A 23,333-nucleotide genomic window follows, 5' to 3' on the forward strand; every position below is an offset into this window, starting at 1 on the left:
TATTGTATTTATCTGATACTTAATTTTATGTTTTCTTGTATTAATAATCTTTTACATTTGCTCCAGTTGAATCACTTTGTCTGCTTAGTGAAAAGGTCAAGAAAAAAAGTGATTGCTAATTTTCTTAAAAGTCTCTGACCTTATCTAAACAATATAGCTTTATTCTGTAGAGTCTGGGAAATCAAAGTCTTTGGGGTGGAGGGGCAAGGAGCGTATGTAGAAACAAAGCTAATATTCATAGGCTAATTCATCCCAATAGGATAAGTGTGGAGCATGGCAGCAATTTTACATTGCCTTACCGAATCTACCCAAAAGACCTTCCATCTTATCTTTACCTCAAATGTGTTCATATGTTAGTATATAAATAGGTGGGTTTTTCTAATTATGTAACTAGTAAAAATTTTTCCTCATTGCAAATTTATATTTGGGGATATCTGATTATGATAGAAATAAGGGAAATGTATAGTGTGCCTATTTAAGGCATGAATTTTGATACATATAATTACTACTTTTAAAAACTGTGCTTTTTCTTGATTTAGGGTCCTCCTGGGCCTCCTGGACCTCAAGGACTACAAGGGCCAAAGGTTATTCTTTATTTACTTGTTTCCATTTATCACATACAGTGCAGACAATCCCACATTAAGTATATGCATCTTTGAAAATCAGTCTTACAAAATGCTGAAGAAACTGAGATCGGCAATATTGTTTTAGAGAGTGAAGAAAGGAAATTGAGGTCTGGACTAAAGGAAGATAGAAATTAGAAAAGAATTAGGGAAAATAGGAAAAGAAGAGAGAGAAATTTAATTTAGGGGAAGACACTGAGAAAAAGAATATTAAACAAGGGAAAACAGTTCCACAGAAATTATAAATGTAAGAAACACTAAATGTGGTGTATGAAAAAAAGAAAATATTTAATTAAAGGAGGGTTGGAGAAAATTTAATTTGACACCAAGAAAGATCCTTGCTTCTAATGCTTTTCTAATAAAAAGAGTAAGGGAAGTTTTAGTATGGTGCATTCACAAATCAAAACTTTAGGGATCATTTTTCATAATGCAGTCTTTATTATTTACTTTCAGACATTTTGCCATTTAAATCTTATCTAATGAAACATACCAACTAAAAATAGTAGAAGGCTAGAATTGCTTGCTTATATCTAAACTTTGTTGATGGCTGTATCCCTCCAAACTGAAGCTTAGTCATTCAACCATGTTTGATCAATTAACACATGGCCAGTGATTCTGGCTTTTCAGAACTGAGCTACATGTGTTGAAATATGACTTTCGTCATTGGATTCTTGTAGGAGATTCAAGTTATTTCAAAATTCATCTTTTGTTTACGCTTCTTAGGGCAGTTTATTTGCTAAGTCTATCATAACACACACGCACACATATCAGCTTTCCTACTCTCTCAAGATACTTACAAACAGAAATCTAGTATATAGAAAATTTATTTTTCTATTATATAAAGGAATATAAATTACAATATTACTGAGCTCCTTGCTCCTAAATATTAGGATCAATATTTAGAACATAGATCCTAATTTCAAATAGATTTCATGTGTAACATTAATATAAGGTGTGGGATTTTTAACTTTCTATTTCTCCAGCACATTCTTGTCCCTAAGAGACATAACACAAAAAATTATACATAATCTTTATTCTTGGTGAGCAACACTGCCTGGACCCCCATTCAGTAATATCTTGGTGAACTGGACTAGATATCCTAGAAGGAAATCTGCAATTTGTTTTTTCCTTTGTGTAGAACCAACCAAGGGTCTAAGTTCATTATTTCACCTCCTCACTTGACTAAGACTCCAGAACCAAAATTGTCCCCAAAGCTAAATACATATCTCATTTCCCACAAACCTCAAAAGTTTCTAGGACTTTTCTCAACAGTCCAAAGGCCTAGAGAAGCCCCAAAGGCACACATTCTTTGACCCAAAGAGGCAAAAAGGACCTCTTAGGTTAAAAAAAAAAAAAAAAAGCTGTATCACTAAAACCTGTATTCCCCTGGTTTTTACAATCCAATTGCTATTCATGTCTTAATTCAGTTATTCAGTAAGTAATTTTTGAGCCTCCACTCTATGGTAAGGACTAATATCTAGTAAGGATACTAGAAAGAAATTCCAATAAAGGGCTTATGGCCTAGGGAGGGAGATAGGCAAGTAAAGGTACAATTGTTAATAGAGTGAGTACATAGAAGGTCCCTCTAAGTCTTAAGAGCCAAGAGCGGCTTTGAGTTGAAACTGAAAGACAGGAAGAAGTTGCCCAGATGAATATCTAGACAAGCAATATGGAGGAGGGTTGAGTCATTCTCGCTTACCTCCTACCCTTGCCATCCTTCCCAGTATGCTATCATCCCTCCCCCACCCACCCCACAATGGTCTTATAATTGAGATCTTGTGTTAGCTGATATAGTCCTTTATGTGTTTCATGATCTGTCCTTGAGAAGGTTGGGATAATTGGGGTGGAATGTAGCTATGACCAAGCGACAGCAAAATGTAGCCTGAGTCAAGTATAGAACCGCTTCTAATCTTGGAACTCAGACTGAATGGGAACTTACTCAATTAGCATTTCTCCTTCATTTATCACACAAGAATTGTTTGATTCCCTACACATCAAATAACTCTTACAAACCCCATTTGAGAGGTGAAGGATAAATGAATAACTCATGAATTATGTTCTCCTTTTAAACACTTGTGAGTCATATTTTAAAGGGAAAAGCCTAGCAAAGCCATCATTATTGGACCCACAGTGCTGACAAGCATTCAGACTCTGAATGAAACTAGGGCTTAGCCAGGTGCATCCAACCTCAGCAGACTTGTTTGTGGCAAAATAAACTTTGCTGCTACCACAAAGAGCAGGAAATCTGAAATAAGAAAAGGCCCTTCCCCCACTGCTTTTCTTGCTTCGTTTGTTTATAACCACAAGATCATACCTTCCTTAAACACTGGAAAGCTCAAATTTCATGCTGTACCTCATAGCTCTTAAAGTTTTTACCAGGGAAAGGAGCTCTAGCCATTTCAATATTGTCGTTTATAGTATCACCAAACAGGCCTTTCTAGAAAATATAGGCTCAGGTCAGCTCTGTTGGAAATCTGTCTGTGAGGCAGGCCTCTCACACTCAGAAGAGCTGTTTTTACAAAGTTTCCACAGTGTGGGATTCAGGGATATTTGTAATGGGATCCACATAAATGACTCATTGATACAAAATAATGCTTACCTTTCAAGGAATTTATTTAGTCACTTTTCAAAACTGAAAGGTGACTAAACATTCGCTGTTCGATTAACTTTCTGGCATATTGTATAAATTTGCTTTTAATGGAACATCTTCAGTTTGAAAAGGCAAACAAAAATCTCTATATTTTGAGTTTGTCAAAAATCTTTATAAATCATAACATGAATAGTAAATATTAGTTCATTCATGGCACAGTATAAGAAATTGAATTGATTCAAAAGTAATTTTATGTAGATTAAGATATCTGATTTATGATATCCTTCAGTGAGGCTTTTCTGGAAATTGCACACTCACAATCATGAATTTGTAACTAACTGTTTGAACTGTGCCAATTAAAATATTGTTGCAAATTCATGAGGCTTTGCATTTTATTTTTTTAGGTTAACTGTTATGTTTTCCTTTTTACTGAAATTGGAAAGTAAGAGAAATCATACAGAGGTTGTATGAAGAAAAAAGTTAACTAACTGAGGCAGATAGGTTGTTGTTATAGGATATGGTCAGCTATCAAATTATGTCTTATTACCACTCTGTTTTAACCTGCATCTCACATGGAGAAAAAATAAAAACACTAAAAGCATTGGATCTTAGCTACATATAAATACTATACATAATCTTGAAGAAAGATTATTACTTCCCTTAGTTTAGATATGTGCTATAACAGAATATTCTCGGGTTATGATGCATTTGCTGAAAGTCAAATTGTACTGTTAACCAACTAGCATTGTTTTTTTATGTAGTGCAGTATGTTAACAATGAGAATGGAAGTAAGTCATCTATTTTTACCTTAACAGGGAGAGCAAGGATCTCCAGGAATCCCAGGAATGGATGGAGAGCAGGTAATTTTCATGGATATATACTATTATTCAAAGCATCATTCTTGATTACTACTTTTATTGTAGGTTTGAAGCCAAAATGTCATGAGCATTGATATTTGATACCTTCTTTCTTTTAACCCTTTGTTCTAGAGACTTCATTGACTCTAAAAAGCAATTAGTTTGAAATTAGACCTTAGTTTTCTTTGCAGAAATATCTAAGCCATATGATACTTTAGTCTGGTTCTTAATACCTTATATCAACCTACCAGTGACTCCCCTGCAAATTTTTAGTAGACTTGTGAAATCATTACCAAGTTAGTAAAACCAGCCTAATTTTTGTCAGTTAATACAAATATGTCAAGATTCAAATCAGTGACGATAGCTTCCACAAAACTAAATCTTGCCTATATGCCTTATTTAAACAACGTTTTCCTTTCCCAAATAAAGATGACACCTAATCCCTAGATCCTTAGAAAATACAGAAACAGGCCGGGAAGTTGTAGCTTGGCAGAGTATGGTAGTATATCTCTGAGGGTTCCCCCTAAAACAGAAGTCGGCAAGCTTGGTTAATAAAAGTCCAAATAGTAAATGCTTTAGGCTTTACAGGCCACATACACTCTGTGCTGAACTCTCCTTTTTATTTATTTATTTTTGGTTAACACCTCAACTTTTTTTTTTTTAATTCACTCTGTACAAAAACAATCCCTGGGATGGATTTGGCCTGTGAGCCATGGTTTGGCGACCCCTGCCCTAAAAGAATCTGAGCTGGAGAACATGGACAGTATTCAGAATTTGGAATGGAATCAAAAGGGTTCATTTCAAGATCTTTAGTGTTTTCTTAGTTTCCATTATTTACCCGAGAAATGGCTAAAATCAGGAAAATCATAAGAAATCAAAAGGATTCTTAATACAGCTAGTGAACATGTACTCCTTAGAAGAAAGTATTAGATAGGAAAATTAGGTTTAGGAGATGTTATTTTTAATATCAAGTTATATGTTGAAACAATAATAATGCCATATTAAGTGAACATGTGATTAAAAAAAAAACATAGATACCTTAGATGATTTGCTATATCATAGATCACTTAGAATTTTAAAGTCTGTCTATGTTACTTCTCTGACCATTGGTCATTATAAGTAATTAATTTGACATGCATAATGATATACAATGTGACTCCTACAGATATAGCAGCTAGCTTTTTTTTTTTTTCTATAGGCTTTGCAAGGTCTTCTTCTGTCACTAAGTTGCCGTCTGGCTGCTCTCTGTTAGTAGATCCCTAAAAATAATCCAGGTGTTTTTAATCAGTAAGATCCATCTATTCATTCAGGCATCTACTCACCCAGTGGGTAATTCTGAACTAGGTACTATTAAATAGGTACAGTTAACAAGAAAAGTTCCTTTCCATAAATAATTTTTCTCCATGAATAGTTTTTAAATAAAGAAAAAAGATAAACAGGTTTGTGCAGCCTAGAAGCCCCTTACCATAATAACTATGATCATCTCTACTGAAGAATGAGCCATCAGTAGATTGAAGTGAGTTTCCTAGGATGAAAATGCTTAAAAATATAAATTAATGTCAGTACTAATATTATAAAATTCAGGCCAGGCATGGTGGCTCATGCCTGTAATCTCAGCACTTTGGGAGGCCACGGTGGGCAGATCACCTGAGGTCAGGAGTTTGAGACCAGCCTGGCCAACATGGTGAAACCTCGTCTCTACTAAAAGTACAAAAATTAGCTGGGCATAGTGGCGCATGCCTGTAGTCCCAGCTACTTGGAAGGCTGAAGCAGGAGAATGGCTTGAACCTGGGAGCCAGAGGTTGCAGTGAGCCAAGATCACGCCATTGCAGTCCAGCCTGGGTGACAGAGTGAGACTCCGACTCAAAAAAAAAAAAAAAAAATTACAAAATTCAGATTTGTTAACATTCAAAATCCATATTTATTTCCTCACTGTAAAGGAGAATAAAAATAACATTCTGGCTCACCTCATAGAGACATCATGAGAACAAAATAAGAACACTGTGAAGAGGTTGTCATACTTTTAAGCATTGATTGAGCATTAGTGTGCGGTAAATGATCCAGTGATTTACCAGTCTGTAGACTGGACCATTGCAAACTGATGGTGACTGGAACTTCTGCCTGCAGTTAGGAGGGAGGGGAGTATAGTGGATAGAGATGAGAGAAATTTTTCTGGACATTTGTTATTATATAAAACTAGGTCCCGGTTCAGAATACATCCTGTATTGTTGAGAATGAAATCTATTACGTTGTTTTCAGGTGTGGTGAGATAGAATTAGCTGCCAGGTAAAAATACAAAATCAGGAGAAATTATGTGAAAACCTAAGTTCATGTTTTTCATACTTAAATGGTCTAATAGAACTTAATCTATTTCATTATAGGGAGAAATAGTACTGATTGCATGTAGAAGGGTGCTGTAAGAAATAACTCGACCTAAAAACAAAAATCAGAATCATCTCAACATGGAACCCACCTACTAATGAAATTGATCCGGAATTCTATTTTCCCTAGGATGTAATTATCAGGGGTCAGTATGCTGCTTCCATGCCAACCCTATCTATCATTTTTAGGGACTCAAAGGCTCAAAGGGAGACATGGGGGACCCAGGTATGACAGGCGAAAAAGGAGGAATTGGACTTCCTGGATTACCGGTATGTTTATAGTTTTCGTTTGTTTATACTTTTTATGTTATGTTCTTATTAAGGTAAATTAAACAATCAGAAAAGAGTTATATCATTAGCTGCAATCTCATCTAGTGGTTCATCTAATATTTTTATTTTGAAATATTTGAGGGGTATTATTGGTTAATTACTCTAGGGAACTCAAATTGTAAAGCTTGTAACCAAATGAATTATAAAGTAAGCCTTCATGTTTTCCTGAATTGTTTTCCCTAGAAGATAAGAAAATAAACATAGTTGGCCACTTTAATTTAGTATGCATAAGATGGTATTAACTGGTTATTATGAAATAAACCATAATAAAGAAATGAGCCAAAAAATACAGGACAATTAAAAAGCAAATTTCTCTGGAAAGTGTCCTCTGTGTGTATGATACTATGGGATGGTATTTTGTGGTTTTCCCCATAATTCTAACCCAGAATTTGGAGGAGAAAATGTAAAAATTGTTTTAAAAAATGCAGTAAACTACACTGCCTTAGACTTTTTTATAAAACAAGGAAGTATATAAATGTCAATAAAAACTAAGTTAAAAGACTTACCTTTGCTGTTTAAATTGCACACCACCATAAAAGATATAACATTTATAACTCAATATATTTAACATCGTAGGACTTTAACCAATCAAGCTCAAGCCAGTTTGTAATTACTTTATATTTTATTTTACATATCACCCATAATCCTAGAGATTTTAGTAAAGTTGCTATTTTAAGCTAGAATGCAAGGAGATAAATCCTTCTTTTATGTAGCAAGTGCATAATATTATAAAATGTCAAGAGAACAATGGGATTGGGGAGAAAATTCAGTTGTCTCTTACACTGGAAATAACTTTATCTGCTTAACCCTGCTACTGGTTGTTTGTAGGGAGCCAATGGAATGAAAGGAGAAAAAGGAGATTCTGGAATGCCAGGTCCACAGGGTCCTTCTGTAAGTCCATGGTGGCTGAACTTCCATGTTCCTGAGCCTCCTCACACGCTGACCTGTTACTTACCTATACCACCTCTGCCAGATGACTGAATAACAGTTGACAGACCTCAAACTTCTTGGTTTGTCAAACTGTAGAAGAAACATCCATCAGCCTTGCACAGTGAGAGACAAAGTATATCAGAGGTCTGAGGTAGAAGCAGGTTTTCAGAGGACTGTCTAATCCTGAGGAAAAAAAATCAATGGTTTTCTCATAACAATGGATAGATCTTTGTGAATATAGAACATACTTGTTTCTCCAGAGTCCTGCTTATGCTTAGTGAAATATTTGAGTTTGATAGTAGTGACATTATAGCGTTTCTTGGTAATCAGTTGCTTCCTTTTCTTTTAACATACTTTTGATTTATTCTGGCTTTTGTAGAACTTTTTTTTTTTGAGTATTTTTTTAATTCTCACAAGGGAATTTCTAAATCTAGAGAATCAAACACATCACTTATTCCAGTATCTTTCTTCCTCTGCAACTACTAATGGCCTTAGCAGAACCCCAGCACAAGATTCAAGTTGAACTGCCTTATCTAAATGAAGTAACCAAAAACATTTTTATTTTTTGGACATACAGATCATAGGCCCACCAGGCCCACCAGGTCCCCATGGCCCACCTGGCCCCATGGTAAGTTTCCCTTCTTTCTAAAATGTAATTGCTTATTTATGAGCATGCTACTAGAGAGAACATGAAGACATCCCTCTAAACAGTCAGCTTGTATTTTGTACTACTCTCTGTGGAATGGATGGAAAATACCAGGTGCTTTGAGATATATTAACTTTACAGTGTTGTCATTCATTCTCCCAAACACATATGTTGGGAAGAGATAAGAGTAGTTTCGTGATAGAGGTGAGGAAAGACAGACAGATATAGCAAGCTCTACTACAGCCTTACAGCGTGAACACTGGCAAATCATTTTATCCAGCCACTGCTCTAATACCAGCAGAATAAGATTTAGAATCAGCTGGACACAATGGCTCATGCCTGTAATCCCAACACTTTGGGAGGCCGAGGTGGGCGGATCATTTGAAGTCAGGAGTTACCAGCCTCGGCAACATGGCAAAACCCCATCTCTACAAAAAATACAAAAATTAACTGGCCATGGTGGCACATGCCTGTAGTCCCAGCTACTCAGGAGGCTGAGTTGGGAGGATTGCCTGAGCCCAGGGAGGCCGAGGTTGCAGTGAGTTGTGATCGTGCCCTTGCACTTCAGCCTGGGAGACAGTGAGACCCTATCTCAAAAATAATAATCATAGTAATAGTAGTAGTAGTAATAGCCATTAAAGAATGATTCTGACAAAGTTTGAGGTTTGAACTCTTTAATGAAATGTTCAGTAGGAACATTTACATATAAGGTATCAAAACATCATATCGCATCCATAAATATAGTTATGTGTCAATTTTAAAAAAGGATATTTGTAAAACAGCATGATAAAAATTGAAGCTTACTTCCTCAGATAACATATATTGGTAGATCTTTTCCTTCTTACTTTTATGATACTTTGATTGATTCATTGAGCCAGGGCCAGTGTTAACTGCAGGTGTCTTGCAGTGGCCAATGGTGACAGTGACCCTGCCCTGAAGGAACTGATGTCCAGTGAGGAAGGCAGCCATTAAGCAAGTATAATTCTTTAAATGTCAAACCAATGACAGTTGTGTTAAGGTTAGAATGTCAAAGGCAGAGTGCTTCAAATGCTTTTGACTGGAGCAGAATAAGAGCAAGTCAAGCAGGCTAGAAGGTCACATGTGTCTCTCAGGTGTAAATTAATCAAAAGACTTCAGTATTACAGAATAAGTAAATTATGGTCACTCTTTCCTCCCATTGCTCAAGAAAGAGCATTATTGGAATGATCCAAGCCACAGAGCATAGCCAGTCATCCCTTTCTGACTAGCTCCATTTTTATTTTACACCATAAACAATTATTATTGACTTCTTCTCCTTCTCCTTCTCCTTCTCCTTCTCCTTCTTCTTCTTCTTCTTCCTTCTCCTTCCTCCCTCCCTCCCTTTCTCGCTCTTTCTTTCTTTCTTTCTCCTTTTTTTTTTTTTTTTTTTGAGACGAGGTCTCACTCTGTGGCCCAGGCTGGAGTACAGTGGCACGATCATGGCTCACTGCAACCTCTATCTCCTGGGCTCAGGTGATCGTCCCACATCAGCCTCCTGAGTAGCTGGGACTACGGCACATGTCACCAACCACACCCAGTTAATTTTTGTATTTTTTGAATAGATGAAGTTTCACCACATTGCCCAAGGTGCTCTTGAACTGCTGGACTCAAGTGATGCACCCGCCTTGCCCTCCCAAAGTGCTAGGATTACAGGTGTGAGCCACCTCACCCAGTGTGACCTTATTTTCTTAAAACTAGATGGTTCATTAAGAATTAAGCAAATGGCATACTTTTGGCTTTTTTTTTTTTAATACCTCCTCTACTATAAGATAGAAAGTTAAATTAGAAAATGCTACAGCCTATTCATATCATAAAATTAATTAGTTTAGAGGAATTTTAAGCCATTATTAAAATGAGATAAGAATACCTGATAAAGTAACAGCCATTTCCTGAAAATGCTTACCTGACACTTATCGAAAAGGAAAATATTATTCTAATGTGGGCATATGTAACAAATATATAGGCATTGCTTAATGTAAATTTTTCCTGAAGTTTTATAATTTTACCGATGGATATTTAAATACTCCTTTCTCCAAATAGTTTGTTTAAATCTCTTGAAATGTTTACAGCAATCCACAGTAACCTTAGTTAATTTAAGCTGACTAGTCTGTATATTTAGATTTTCTACAAAATACGTGTTTTATAATCCTGAGTCATGCATGCATTATGACTTTCTTCCACCGATAAACAATTATTACAAGAACTTTGAAGAATTTGTTTTTGTAAAAATAAATGCAATCTAAATAATAATGCTTAGCTTTCCTACATAACAATTTTTTCTTTAATCTTAAATAAATGATGCTCCAGAATCCCAAACTTGGGTGTCATCTCCTCACTTCCTGTCTTCTTTAGATTATTCAACACCTTGGGTCTGGAAGAGTTAATGGAAAACCTCTCCTCTTCCCTGTCACTTAAAATCTGGGGCTTCTCTTTGGCAAATTTCTCTTCAAAGTCATATTTTTATTTCATTTGAACTCATGAAGCATCTCGCTTATTCTACTCAGACTTTTTAATGGTAATTTGAAAAAATTACCATTTTTTCAAAAAAAGAAAGAAGAGAAAGAAAGAAAGAAAGAAAAAGAAAGAAAGAAAGAAAGAGAAAGAAAGAAAGAAAAAGAGAGAAAGGGAGGGAGGGAGGAAGGAGAAGGAAGAAGAAAAAGGAGAAGGAGAAGAAGTCAATAATAATTGTTTATGGTATAAAATAGAAATGGAGCTAGTCAGAAAGGGATGACTGGCTATGCTCTGTGGCTTAGATCATTCCAATAATGCTCTTTCTTGAGCAATGGGAGGAAAGAGTGACCATAATTTACTTCTTCAGAATACCGTTTTTTCCTACTTCTTTCTTCCACGTAACCCTGGCGGATTTCTCCCTCCTCAAAGGTATTAGCAGACAGAATTGCTATTAATGAATTTCCTATTACAGAGCAATCCAAGAACTGGCAGGAACTTTTGGTAGGTAATAAATAATATCCACTAGCCTGCCTCTAGCTATAGCTCAAACAAGAAGATTCTTGTCTTACATCTCTTTTGTTATGTGATATAATATTCACTCCTGCTGGGAAACAGAGAATCAATTCTTAATTAAAAGCTCTGTTTTCCATTTTCAGGGACCTCATGGACTTCCTGGACCAAAGGTAATCCAACAAATCCCTTGATTATTTGATTTCTGCTTCCTTGATAATCATGGAGAAGCATGACAGAAGCATGTCTGTCCTGTCTTATTTGTCAAGTAATGTTGATAATCTTTGAGCCTTTAAGCATCCAGATGTTTAAATCTCATAACACAAAATGACTTATAACAAATTTAAGTGATCACCTGGAGATAAATTATTCCTCATTTTGCCTTTTTCCTGGTTACTATGTAAGCTTCTCAAATTATGAATCATAATGTACTCAAGTCAACCATTTAGAAGTGAATCTGATGAGATTCTCAGACTAGTCTAGATGCTTTTTTTAATGGTGTCTCTAGCTGTATATTTGGATGTTAGTAATTGATATTTCTTGCTTGCCATGTAGTCATACCACATCTAAATGCTTTGCCTCTCCAGCATCTTAATTTTGTATTTGCCCAGAGGTCATTGGTCTAGAAGTGGGTGGGGTATTTCAGGTGTGCTATACTGGGAAGAAGATCACAGCACTTACATGCATTCTATACTTTTGGGTTAAAAAGAGAACATGGGAGAAAAGCTCCTCTTTGTCAGAATTAGTGTAGCTTGCATGATGAAGATGGTCTCCACCTGTCCTTTGCCTTAATCTAGGCCGAGAGGACGTCCCAGTAGATTAAAATAAGCCCTGAAAGACAAGCTCCCCCTTTCAGGGAACATATGTGATAAAGACTTATGTTCTAATCTCAATCTTGCCAGGCTGTATCACTTTGAGCAGATTATGGACCCTCTCTGATCCTTTATTTACTCAACTGGGTAACTCACCTTACAGTGCTGTGATAACTTAATGAGGTATGATTATAAAACACTTAGCAAAATATCTGGTGCAGCTGTTGATAAATATCAAAAGACAGCTGTTATTGTTGCTATGTGATACTTGGTTCTGAACAGAAAAATTCTATAACTCATCCTCAAGCCTGCTTGAAAGAAGGTTCATGAACTCCTGAGAGTGCCTCAGTAGTGAGCTGGTGCAACTAACAGGTAGGGACTGGGAAGACACATAAAGGCAATGTTGGCACTAGGCGTCACAAAGCCCAGAGGCAGGCCACTGTCTCCTCGGGGGAGGCTGGCTCTCTTTAGCCCACGCAGCTCTAGGGATGGTGGCAGGTATTGGTCTGACTCAGAAAATCTGGGTTTCCTTTTCCCAGTCAGGCAGGTGACACCCAGGAATGGGAGAAGTTCACGCCTCTTTATTCTTCTTAGACTACCTTACCTTCCAATAAGGCCAGTGAGTTAACAGTATCTCAGAAGCACCAATTAGACTTTGGGGTGAGAGTACTATCTGGGGGAGTCAGAAAACAGGAGCACCATCTATCAGCTTTGTGATCTTAGTAGTTGTTTAATCTCTCTCAGCTTTTTTCCCCATCTGGACAAAATCAGTGCTTCCTACTCTTGGATTTTTGTTTGTTTGTTTGTTTGTTTGTTTGTTTTGAGATGGCATTTCGCTCTTGTTTCCCAGGCTGGAGAGCAATGGTGCAGTCTCGGCTCACTGCAACCTCTGCCTCCTGGGTTCAGGTGATTCTCCTACCTCAGCCTCCCAAGTAGCTGGGATTACAGGCACCCACCACCATGCCTGACTAATTTTTGTATTTTTCGTAGAGACGAGGTTTCATCATGTTGGCCACGCTGGTCTTGAACTCCTGACCCCAGGTGATCCGCCTGCCTTGGCCTCTTACAGTGCTGGGATTATAAGCTTGAGCCACCGCGCCCAGCCCTACTCTTGGATTTTAAGATGCCAACAAAAACCAGCCTGGTCATAATGACTAAGGATAATGTCACCAAGATATTTAATTTCATAAGTGATTCAGATATGCCATCACAGTTGGATTAGGAGATGCCCAAGAAGCTTTTGATTTCTAGAATGCAACAATTTATTTTGTCCATACAACTTCAATTCTTACTTAAATCATAAGTTTCAGATATTATAAAGTTGAAAAGACCTCATCGATATCTATGCAAGTTCCCTGATTTCATAGATGATAAACTACAGGCCCAAACAGTTTAGGTTATTTGCCCCAAATTACACAGCTAGTTCATGACACATCTGGGACTAGAACTTAGGCCCAGACTTGATATTTGGTCTTTCTGTCACTGGATTTAACCCCAAGTACCTCAAGACCACTTGCTGAAAGTACACACACATGCAAAGCCACAGATCTCAAATTAGTCACTGACTATTGAGCCTTGGCCTTAATAGCGTGTCCTCAATCAGTAGAATTCCCAGGATACTATCTTACCAACAACCGGCACATTTGGACTTGCTAGAGTGGCTGCACAGCAGACATCCTATCTTCAAAATCCTGGAGTTTTTTTATGCCATGCCAATGTGTTTATCACTTTGCGACCCCCTTTGAAAGTTCAAATACATAACATGATTCCATGCATGAATCTAGCTCAGTGTTTCCCAGAATTTCCTGATAAGAATCACCTGGGAGGCTTATTAAAGATACCCATTTCTGTGCTACCATGGACTGGGTGGGGCCCTGAACTCTTTATGTTTAACAAGCGCTACACTGACTTACATCATTAGGCAAGTTGAGTAAATATTACCCAGGTTAAAAACCCCTTCTGCCATGTCAGTAAAGCCTCTTCCCTTTCCCGTCCCAACCCAGCAAGACTCTATAGGGCATTTGTGTCTGAAATCATCTCTCATTCACAAGTCCTTCAAGATTTTCTTGGCAAATTAATGTCTACACATAAAAGTCAAAAATTATACAGGTCAGAACTTGATATCTAACATGTTGTTACTGATGGAAAATAGGTGTACTGTATTTCTTGGTTTTTAAAAATAGAGTCAATAATTTACCATTTACCGTGGCTTTTATAATGTCACCCTGAGTTAAATTCATACTTTCTTTATTCTAACATTGGGCAGATGGATAGTTAGTAAAACTACATTTAAGTTCTTTGATCTTCATATTTTCTCCTGGGATTGGTGATTTGTTGATTAGTCCATGTAGGGATCTGACTTGGCAAGGGCAGTGAATGAGGACTTGCTAAATGGCATTACTTCAAACATCAGCTGCTACATTTTTAGTTCATTCCGTTGGACAACATGCTTAAAGGCTTAAAATATCTGTCTATAACCCTGTCCTGCATATTCCAGTTTTCCATTCCAGCAGAGTGGGTTTTTTTTTTTTTCCACTGAATCTTCTTCAGCATCCTCCACTCGATTGTCTTTGAATTATTTGATCATAAAAATGTGGTATAACATGAATTTCCTTGAGATAGAACTGAAAAATTTAGGAAATCAACCATACATATTTTTATTGTAAGGAGCACACTTTCCTGGGAATTTTGATTTCTAGAATATTAATTGTTGATGTCAGTTTAGTAACTAATTTTAACTTTAAAAATTAATATTTGGTGCAAGACAAATCTAGCCTGACTCTGCTGTTTCCTAAAACTGGAATCTGCAACTATTTCAGAGACTGGCTCTCTTCTCTCACAGTTTAAACACCCATAATAGCAACCAAAATTGGCATTTGCTTTTGCATTTAGGGTGAACCAGGGTTAAATGGTGTTAAAGGATTGAAGGGTGAACCAGGTCAAAAGGGTGACAGAGGACCCCTTGGTCTTCCAGTAAGTAAAGAAAACTTTCCATTTTAGTGCAAATCTCAGATTTTTCTTTCTACCCTACGTGATAACTCTAGTTTACTCAGCAGCTCGTACTGTTGAGGTTTCTGTAATTAGGAAACACATTATGTTCGAGGAGAGCTCAGCTCAGTTTTGTGTCTCTGATGCCTGCTTTTCTGTAAGAGGAAGACCCGCAACAAACAATGCTATAAATGTCCTGTCATTCTTCAATTACATACATGCCAACCTTCCTCTTTTAGGGCTGACAATTCTTCTCCCATTATCCCCTTCTTTTAAAAGTGTTGTGCTCATTATCTCATAGTTTCTCCCAAACACTTTTTATAGTCTAGGGCAGTTTAAAATTCCTCCTCAATTGTTTTTTCTCCTTGGATACCAAAAACTGTAGCCCTCAGTTGGTGGCAGGTATGGAATTGGCCATTGTTGATGGCGTGAGGTCAATGCTGTGGCTCCTTACATTAATCAATCATATTATGTTCTATGTGTTTTATGTTGTTCGTTTTGAAAATTCCCTATTATGAGGTTCTTGTGGCAATAGTGAGTAGTATAAAGAAGTATTTTGCAGTTGTTTAGAGACTTTTATTTTTCATGAAGAAGGAATCTCCCCCTGGCTCTTCGTTTTCTTTATGTCAGCCTTCTTTCCACAACAACTAAATGGAGATTTTTTAAAAATTGTTATTATAAGGCTTTAATTTCAAGCCTTTAATATGCTTCCTATTAGGTGAATACAGATACAAATCAACAAAGAACAATATAGATTACATGAGTAAAATATGACATAAAATCAGTAGCAGAATATAGTTTATATACAATTTGAAATGTGGGAGGAAAAACAAGCTGATGACCACTTATTTCATTTTTGCCATGGGTATTATACTTTATGCCAGTTGATAGCAAGTGCCTTACATACATCCCACATATAGTAGATGGTCAGTAGGTATTTATTTATTGAATGACTGATATAAACCTTGTATTAAAATATAGGTTTATTTAATTTATTTATTTTTGAGACAGAGGCTCTCTCTGTCACCGGCTCACCACAACCTCCATCTCCCGGGTTCAAGCAATTCTTGTGCCTCAGCCTCCTGAGTAGCTGGGACTACAAGTGCGCACCACCATGTCCAGCTAAGTTTTCTATTTTTAGTAGAGATGGGGTTTCACCACGTTGGACACGCTGGTCTCAAACTCCTGACCTCAGGTGATCCACCCGCCTCAGCCTCACAAAGTGCTGGTATTACAGGTATGAGCCACCAGCCCAGCCTAGAATATAGGTTTAATCACACCAATTAGATCAATGGACTACAGGCGTAAAACCTCTATAATTTATGTGAGTCATTAATTCAGCATTCTAGGTAGATAAATAATAGTATCAGTGTAAAATTATTACAATTTCGCCATTTGTTTTCTTTTTTTCTTTTTTTGAGACAGCGTCTCACTCTCACCAGGCTAGAGTCTAATGGTACAATCATAGCTCACTGCAGCTTCAAAGTCCTGGGCTCAAGTGATTTATTTTTTTTAATATTTTATAGAGATTGGGTCTTGCCATGTTTCCCACGCTGATCTCTAACTCATGGCCTCAAACAATCTTCCCGCCTCGGCCTCTAAAAGCTCTGGGATTATAGATGTGAGCCACTATGCCTGGCCTACATTTATTTTCAAATGTTATAATAATGGTAACTGAAGAAAGTATCAAAAGGCAAAAGAAAGTTTGGATTTTCTATTTTATTTAAACTTTCAATCTGATTTATTTAAAGTCTACCCTAATTTAAAATTTAGGGCTATTCATAATTTTTATGCAACATTTAGCTAACAGCTGGACCTATGCTAACCTTAAACAAACAAACGAAGAACAATATACATTTTTATTGTAATTATTGCTAACAAAAGACATATGTAAGGCTGGGCGCAGTGGATCATGCTGTAATCCCAGCACTTTGGGTGGTCGAGGCGGGTGGATCACCAGGTCAGGAGATCAAGACCATCCTGGCTAACAAACCCTGTCTCGACTAAAAATACAAAAAACTAGCCGGGTGTGGTGGCGGGCGCCTGTAGTCCCAGCTACTTGGGAGGCTGAGGCAGGAGAATGGCATAAACCTGGGAGGTGGAGGTTGCAGTGAGCTGAGATCACACCACTGCACTCCAGCCTAGGCAACAGTGCGAGACTCCATCTCAAAAAAAAAAAAAAAAAAAAAAAAAGACGTACGTAGGCCAGGCATGGTGGCTCACACCTGTAATCCCAGCACTTTGGGAGATCGGTGATCTCCCAAAGTGCTGGTGATCAGTGGAGATCAGTAGTTTGAGACCAGCCAGTGATCTCCCAAAGTGCAGGTGATCAGTGGACATCAGGGGTTTGAGACCAGCCTGGCCAACACGATGAAACCCTGTCTCTACTAAAAACACAAAAATTAGCTGGGTGTGAAGGCGCATGCCTGTAATCCCAGCTACTTGGGAGGCTGAGGCAGGAGAATCGCTTGAACCTGGGAGATGGAGGTTGCAGTGAGCCAAGATTGTGCCATTGCACTTCAGCCTGGGCAACAAGGGTGAAACTCCATCTCAAAAAAAAAAAAAAGTATGTATTTTGCAGTTATAGTATGGCTCATAATAGGATTATACAGAAGAAATTTTAAAATAAAAACTCAAAATACCCAACATGTATATAGAATAACATCATTGGTAGAGTTTTCATCTGGAATCGATTTTTTTTTCCATTTTGTATTATTAACTGCATCTGAAGCATAAAATTGGGAAATAGTTCTGCAATCTTGACAAGAGAATTTTTAGGGCCAGTGCATTTTCTTTCTTAAATACTCCTTGATCTAACCAATATTTTTAAAGGACTATAAATAAATACTTGGGCTTTGAGACACAAAAGCTGTATCAAAGAAATAATTGTGCTTATTCTTGAAACAAACATTGAAAATGCCATTTTTAAATCATACACTATTTATGTGTAGCCTAGAGTTCAAAGTGAAGAAAAGCGTGCATTGTCTGAGAACATTAAATTTTTAAAGTTATTTCCCCAGTCAGGCTTTGATGCAAAGATTATTTGAAGGAATCGAGAAACAATTTAGTTTGGAAGTTATTTTTTGCTTGGTCACACCAACTGTTTTCTGGCTTTTTCCTTTTCCTAGAAGTCCCTCTAGTGGAAGGTAGTGTGAACAGTAGGAACAAATGAGAAAACAATGAGTAATTATTGTTGATGTAAAATCCACCAAGAGTCATCCTAACATGTGAAAACCCTGCATTTGTTATTCATAAACACTATTTTAACAAGTATAACCAGAGCTCTTTTTTTCTCTCTGAAATGCTAAATTTGATTGATTATTATAATGAGCCCTTTTTTTTAGCCCATTCTTTTCTCTTCAGAACCTAAAGAAATATATGGTGAACAGCACAGTCTTTAGAAAATGAATTTCATAGGGAAATTAGATAGAAGCCTGCGACTGTTATGAGTAACTACTTTGTAGCCCAGTTTATACACTTCATTAGCTTGATTTCTAAATAAGAATTTGTCAAATAGAAATGTCATTAAAATCTGTGGGGTGTTTGTCATGTGGTTTTTTTTTTTTTTTAACTAACAATTTGTAGCAATGTGATATTCATCCCAGAACCCTGTAACTGCGTATTATGTTGTTTGAAGTGTTACATTTGTTCATCGGTACCTCATACTAATCTCTGTTCTTGTCATTCGTGTTACACCCACCAACCCTGCTACCAACCAAATCACACAGGGAGCATCTGGCTTAGACGGAAAGCCAGGATCCCGGGTGAGTCAGTCCCTTGTCTTGTTCTGACATGTTTTGTGGCTGTGAATCGTGCGCTTCAGGACAGACCCCTTTGCTCCATGTCCTCTCATCAAATGATGAGGGTGTACTTAGAGCTGTCGTAAAAGGGGAAGGTGGACAAAGATGGCCGCAAAGAGGGGAAAGGTGGACAGAGGACGGTTGCAACTCTGTCTGGAGAACAGCTAAACTGCCAGAACGTCTTTCTGAAGCTTGTGTTCAAGTCTGGATAATTTGCTAGGTGGGAAGAATGACCAGACTAATGGGCTTCATTATCTTAGAATCCCAGACGAATTTTTCCAGAACCAGTAGACAGACATCCCCTACAATTCCATGAGAGCGGCCCTCTGAAGAGATTAAAATAATGTGAAATTATTGTAACTTGCTTTTCCTTTTAGACTTATGCCCATCAAATGTAACTTCTTCCTTGGCACTAACTTTCAATTTCTGTTCATAGAAATGACTTGTCTGTCTTCTGTCATTTTGTCTTTTTTCCTTTGGTTCTTAACAGCTCCAGCTCTTAAATTTCAGCCACAAATACTCAGTATTTAGAAGTCTTCTGAACGTGAACTTTGAAATCAGGCAGTAAGAAAAATATCAGTTAAGCTGATGAGAATTCGGCAACATTAGAATGAATTTTAAACTCTGAATTCTTTCTTATCACAAGGCTCTAACAGAATAAACCAGAATAGTAGAACAGAAATGGGAATACTAAAGAAAAATCATGCTGAAATAGTTCCTACATTTGCAAATATTATAATCCATTTTGTGTGAATCTAAACATAGTCATCCTGGAAATGAGCAAGTATACTCGAAGTCCTGGCTACAGTTTTAAGAATCTAAAAGAAATTCCCATCTTTTCAATTCTAAAAACTTATTTCAGGCAGTCATGATTTTCACTGGACCTCAGCGTTCTTACATTCATTCAAATATCACCTCTTCTCCCGCAGAAATCCTAATCCTGAACTAACCAGGGGTACAAAAGGGAATTCTATATTTAAGTTCATCTTGGCTGCCTGGTTTGTGAGTTGTAAGCCTAGTGACCAGCCACTGCCGCAGAATCTATAAGAATGATTCCTTTCCTGTAAGCGCCTGCTGCCCCCAAGAGAGCTGCAGAAAGTTTGGATTGAACAGTTACACACTGTTTTCATTTGCTTCATAATTTTCTTCTACTTGTGTAACTGTTCAAGCCTCTTAAACAGCTGAAAACAAGAGTTCAGAGCTTGCCCGGCTAAGGGTGGCAGTGAGTGTAGAGAAGGGCTTGAGGAAGAGGTGACAGGAAGGAAAAACAATCACATTTTTCTTCTTAGGATTATGGGGCAAAGTGAAGATGCTCTATTTATTTATTTATTTATTATTTTTTGACACCGAGTCTCGCCCTGTTGCCCAGGCTGGAGTGCAGTGGCACGATCTTGGCTCACTACAATCTCAGCCTCCTGAGTAGGGGAATACAGGTGCCCACCACCATGCCCAGTTAATTTTTGTGTTTTTAATAGAGACGAGGTTTCACCATGTTGGCCAGGCTGGCTGGCCTCAAACTCCTGACCTCAGATGATCCACCCACCTCAGCCTCCCAAAGTGCTGGGATTACAGGCTTGAGCTACTGCACCCGGCCAATGATGCTTTATTTAGTCAGAGGAAAAAGATATAATTAAATATGATATGCAGCTTTTTGTGTGTACCTTTCATTGAAACATGCAGTTATATAATTCATCCTTTTTGCATGAGTTTCTTGAAAACCGCTGGCCTGAAATAATCAAGCATGAAGCACTTTGAAAGGAGATGAGTTGTCTTACTGGTATTCTTAGGCACCATTCACCTAGGAAAAATTCAGGATAAATTATAACTGCTATTCCTGCAGCCCTTGTGATATATCTCATATTATCTTTTTTTTTTTTTTTTAGGGAACAGATGGTCCTATGGGACCCCATGGCCCTGCAGGTCCCAAAGGAGAAAGAGTAAGTTGTTGCTGAGGTTATGAAGCTTGTACTAAAGAAAACACAGAGCATGGCTTTTCCATATTAGTTGAACTGTTCATTTTTCAGAAGAAATAAAGGGCTATCTAATATTAAATAAAAAGAGATACCATCCTAAGTTCTATTCAGAGTCCTAATATTGAGAGAAGAAAACCACAGAGCATAAAATAGAACATGGCTGCCTTAATAAAAACAACACATACATTTACATAGCTAAAATAAATAGCTCAGATGATTCTTCCTTCACCCATAAGGAAGATATTTTCATTTGGCCTTCATCCAGAAAGTTGAAGTCAACGGAGCTAAAATTTCCAGGAGTATGTATTCTGGTTGATAATCTTTTATATAAAGCTACTGTACTCATTCAGAGTAGCTTATAACTTTTTTCCAAAGGAAATAATGAAACCTAAGTATTCTTTTCTGCACAGTTACACATGCTCCCCTTTTTTAAAGCTAAAGGATAGGCTGTTTTTCTTTAACCATAAGGAAATAATTTCAGTGCATTATAAAACAAAAACCTTTCACTAACCTCTCTATTGCTAGGCCACGTTTCCATATCTTTTGGGGAAAAAAAAAAAAGACATTCAGAATGGAAGATAAATGGTCATCTACCTGAAACTTTCTTCTCTCTTCTCCCTCTCATGCTCGCGCTCTCTCGCGCTCTCTCTCTCTTTCTCTTTTTCTCCCACTATTTCTTTTCCTCACCTTGGAAATCTTAGAAGTATTTTTGTGTGTTTGAGTGAAATTATGTCATCAATTTCCCTACCATCCAGGACAGGATATAAAGAAAGTATTTTAATAGTGAGGGCTTCAAAATGTTGGAATGATTCACTGTGCAAGTTTGTGGTCTTTTAAAAACTAGATAGACTTCATCAGTCTGGGATAATTTGCTTTAAAAAAAGAGGGCCAGTAGTCATTTCTTTAACATACCTTCCAACTCTATAATTCTGTGTTCTGTAGAGTGATCTCATTCATTTGGGAAATATTTACCAAATGCTACGATGTGCAAAGCATGGTATCACTGCTAGTGTGAGATGGAAACACTCTCCTCCCACTTAGGCAAAGCCTATTTTGCTCATTTGCTTCAGTACATTGAATAATAAATACCATTATAATTGATTAATTATCTCCCCGTCTTTTATTAATATTTTTATTAATATTTATTAATATATACTGAATGCTGCAAAAAAAAAAAGCAGCTATTCTTCTTGACCTAGAAGAGTTTACAATCTAATTGCAGAGAAAGAAAAAAGGCATGCAGGAAATAACCAGAGAATGAGGCCAAAATAATACAAATAGTACAAGCTGTACAGTGATGAAGATTGGCTTTATCCAAGAATGCTTGTAGAAAGAGATGAGTTCTAAGGGAACGTATAATCAGAATGTGCAATTGTCATATTTCTAAGATCAAACCAATGACTTCTGAAGACCATCTTAATTAAAAATATTTAAAAGCTAAAAAGCCTCAACGCTGCTGACGCATATTGGCTTTCAAGCATTGTATGAAGAAACCCAGCCCATGTACTAAAAATGGAGCAGCAAATCTCAGGCAGTCTTTTGGCAGAATGCCCTGGGGCTCAAGAGGGTTTACCATGTGGTAAATCAGCTGCTACTTCCGATAGCTCCACAATGTCACAAGAGTATCAGGTCTCAGTGCTGGAGCAGAATTAACCAGAAGAGCAAATGAAATTGCTAAGAATTTGAAGGCATAGTTTCAGTCAAATGGTGCGCAGTGTAAAGTGTTACTCTTGTATTTACTCAGGATGTTAACTATCTTAACTGGATCATATATCAGTACTCTCCAAGTGCCCCTCACTGGAAGTGCTGAACTGGAGTGTGATTCTCAGAGTTAATTGATGGAGGCGCCATCTGGATTCTCTCGAAAAAGTTTCAAATTTTAAAGAAGTCAGAATCAGCAAAGGGAGGTGTTCTAGGATAATGCCTCAGTGTTGACGTGCAAATTAAAGAACCCAAATGAAATTAGAACAACCTAAAAGAAACCATGCATTTGACAGGCAATGTTATTCAAACATTTTCAAGTGTACGACTGACAGCATTAATATTCCTCTCTGCAAGCACCTGATCCTCCCTACCTTAGCTGATTTCTTCATTTGGCTTTGGAACTCTATAAAGTGTATTAAGCTTGAGAGGTTGAAAAATACTTTTGGAATTGCTTAATCCAGGAAAAGGAGTTGCACATTCAAATCCCTGTGTTAATATTTCATTCCTAAAAGCTTTCAAGCTGGAATCATTAGAATGCTTTTTGGCTCTAAGTGACAGAACCCAAATTCAAAATGGCTTACACAACAAAGAAATACATTATTTTATATAAGAAAATATTCAAAGGAGGACTCTAGGTTTTGCTTGGGAGCCCTTTTCCACATGTTGGCTTTGTCTTCTGACCATAGACAAGCTGGGCACAGTGGTCCAAGCATCCTCTCT

At 37.2% G+C, this 23,333-nt stretch overlaps 1 protein-coding gene across 29 annotated transcripts in view; it reads left to right on the forward strand.

Annotated features, from left to right (window-relative positions):
* COL25A1 (collagen type XXV alpha 1 chain) overlaps nt 1–23,333 on the forward strand; it is a 505,896-nt gene that overhangs the window by 461,572 nt on the left and 20,991 nt on the right. For 24 of the 29 annotated variants that reach the window (XR_001902741.3, XR_647184.4, XR_647185.4 and 21 more), the window contains 9 exons: nt 540–584; nt 4,029–4,073; nt 6,641–6,721; nt 7,610–7,672; nt 8,289–8,339; nt 11,483–11,509; nt 15,041–15,121; nt 18,865–18,900; nt 20,820–20,873. Coding sequence is in view for 25 of the 29 variants with exons in the window: in XM_021938695.2 (XP_021794387.2) it covers nt 540–584; nt 4,029–4,073; nt 6,641–6,721; nt 7,610–7,672; nt 8,289–8,339; nt 11,483–11,509; nt 15,041–15,121; nt 18,865–18,900; nt 20,820–20,873 (483 nt within the window). In the remaining 4 variants the exon portion in view is untranslated. Of the gene's footprint in view, nt 1–539; nt 585–4,028; nt 4,074–6,640; nt 6,722–7,609; nt 7,673–8,288; nt 8,340–9,264; nt 9,489–11,482; nt 11,510–15,040; nt 15,122–18,864; nt 18,901–20,819; nt 20,874–23,333 lie in introns of those variants that run through there. The other 5 variants (XM_003899081.5, XM_017958959.3, XM_017958957.3 and 2 more) reach the window with 3 other exon arrangements.

The sequence above is a fragment of the Papio anubis genome, chromosome 3 (assembly GCF_008728515.1).
Source record: "Papio anubis isolate 15944 chromosome 3, Panubis1.0, whole genome shotgun sequence".
Taxonomy (NCBI): Eukaryota; Metazoa; Chordata; class Mammalia; order Primates; family Cercopithecidae; genus Papio; species Papio anubis.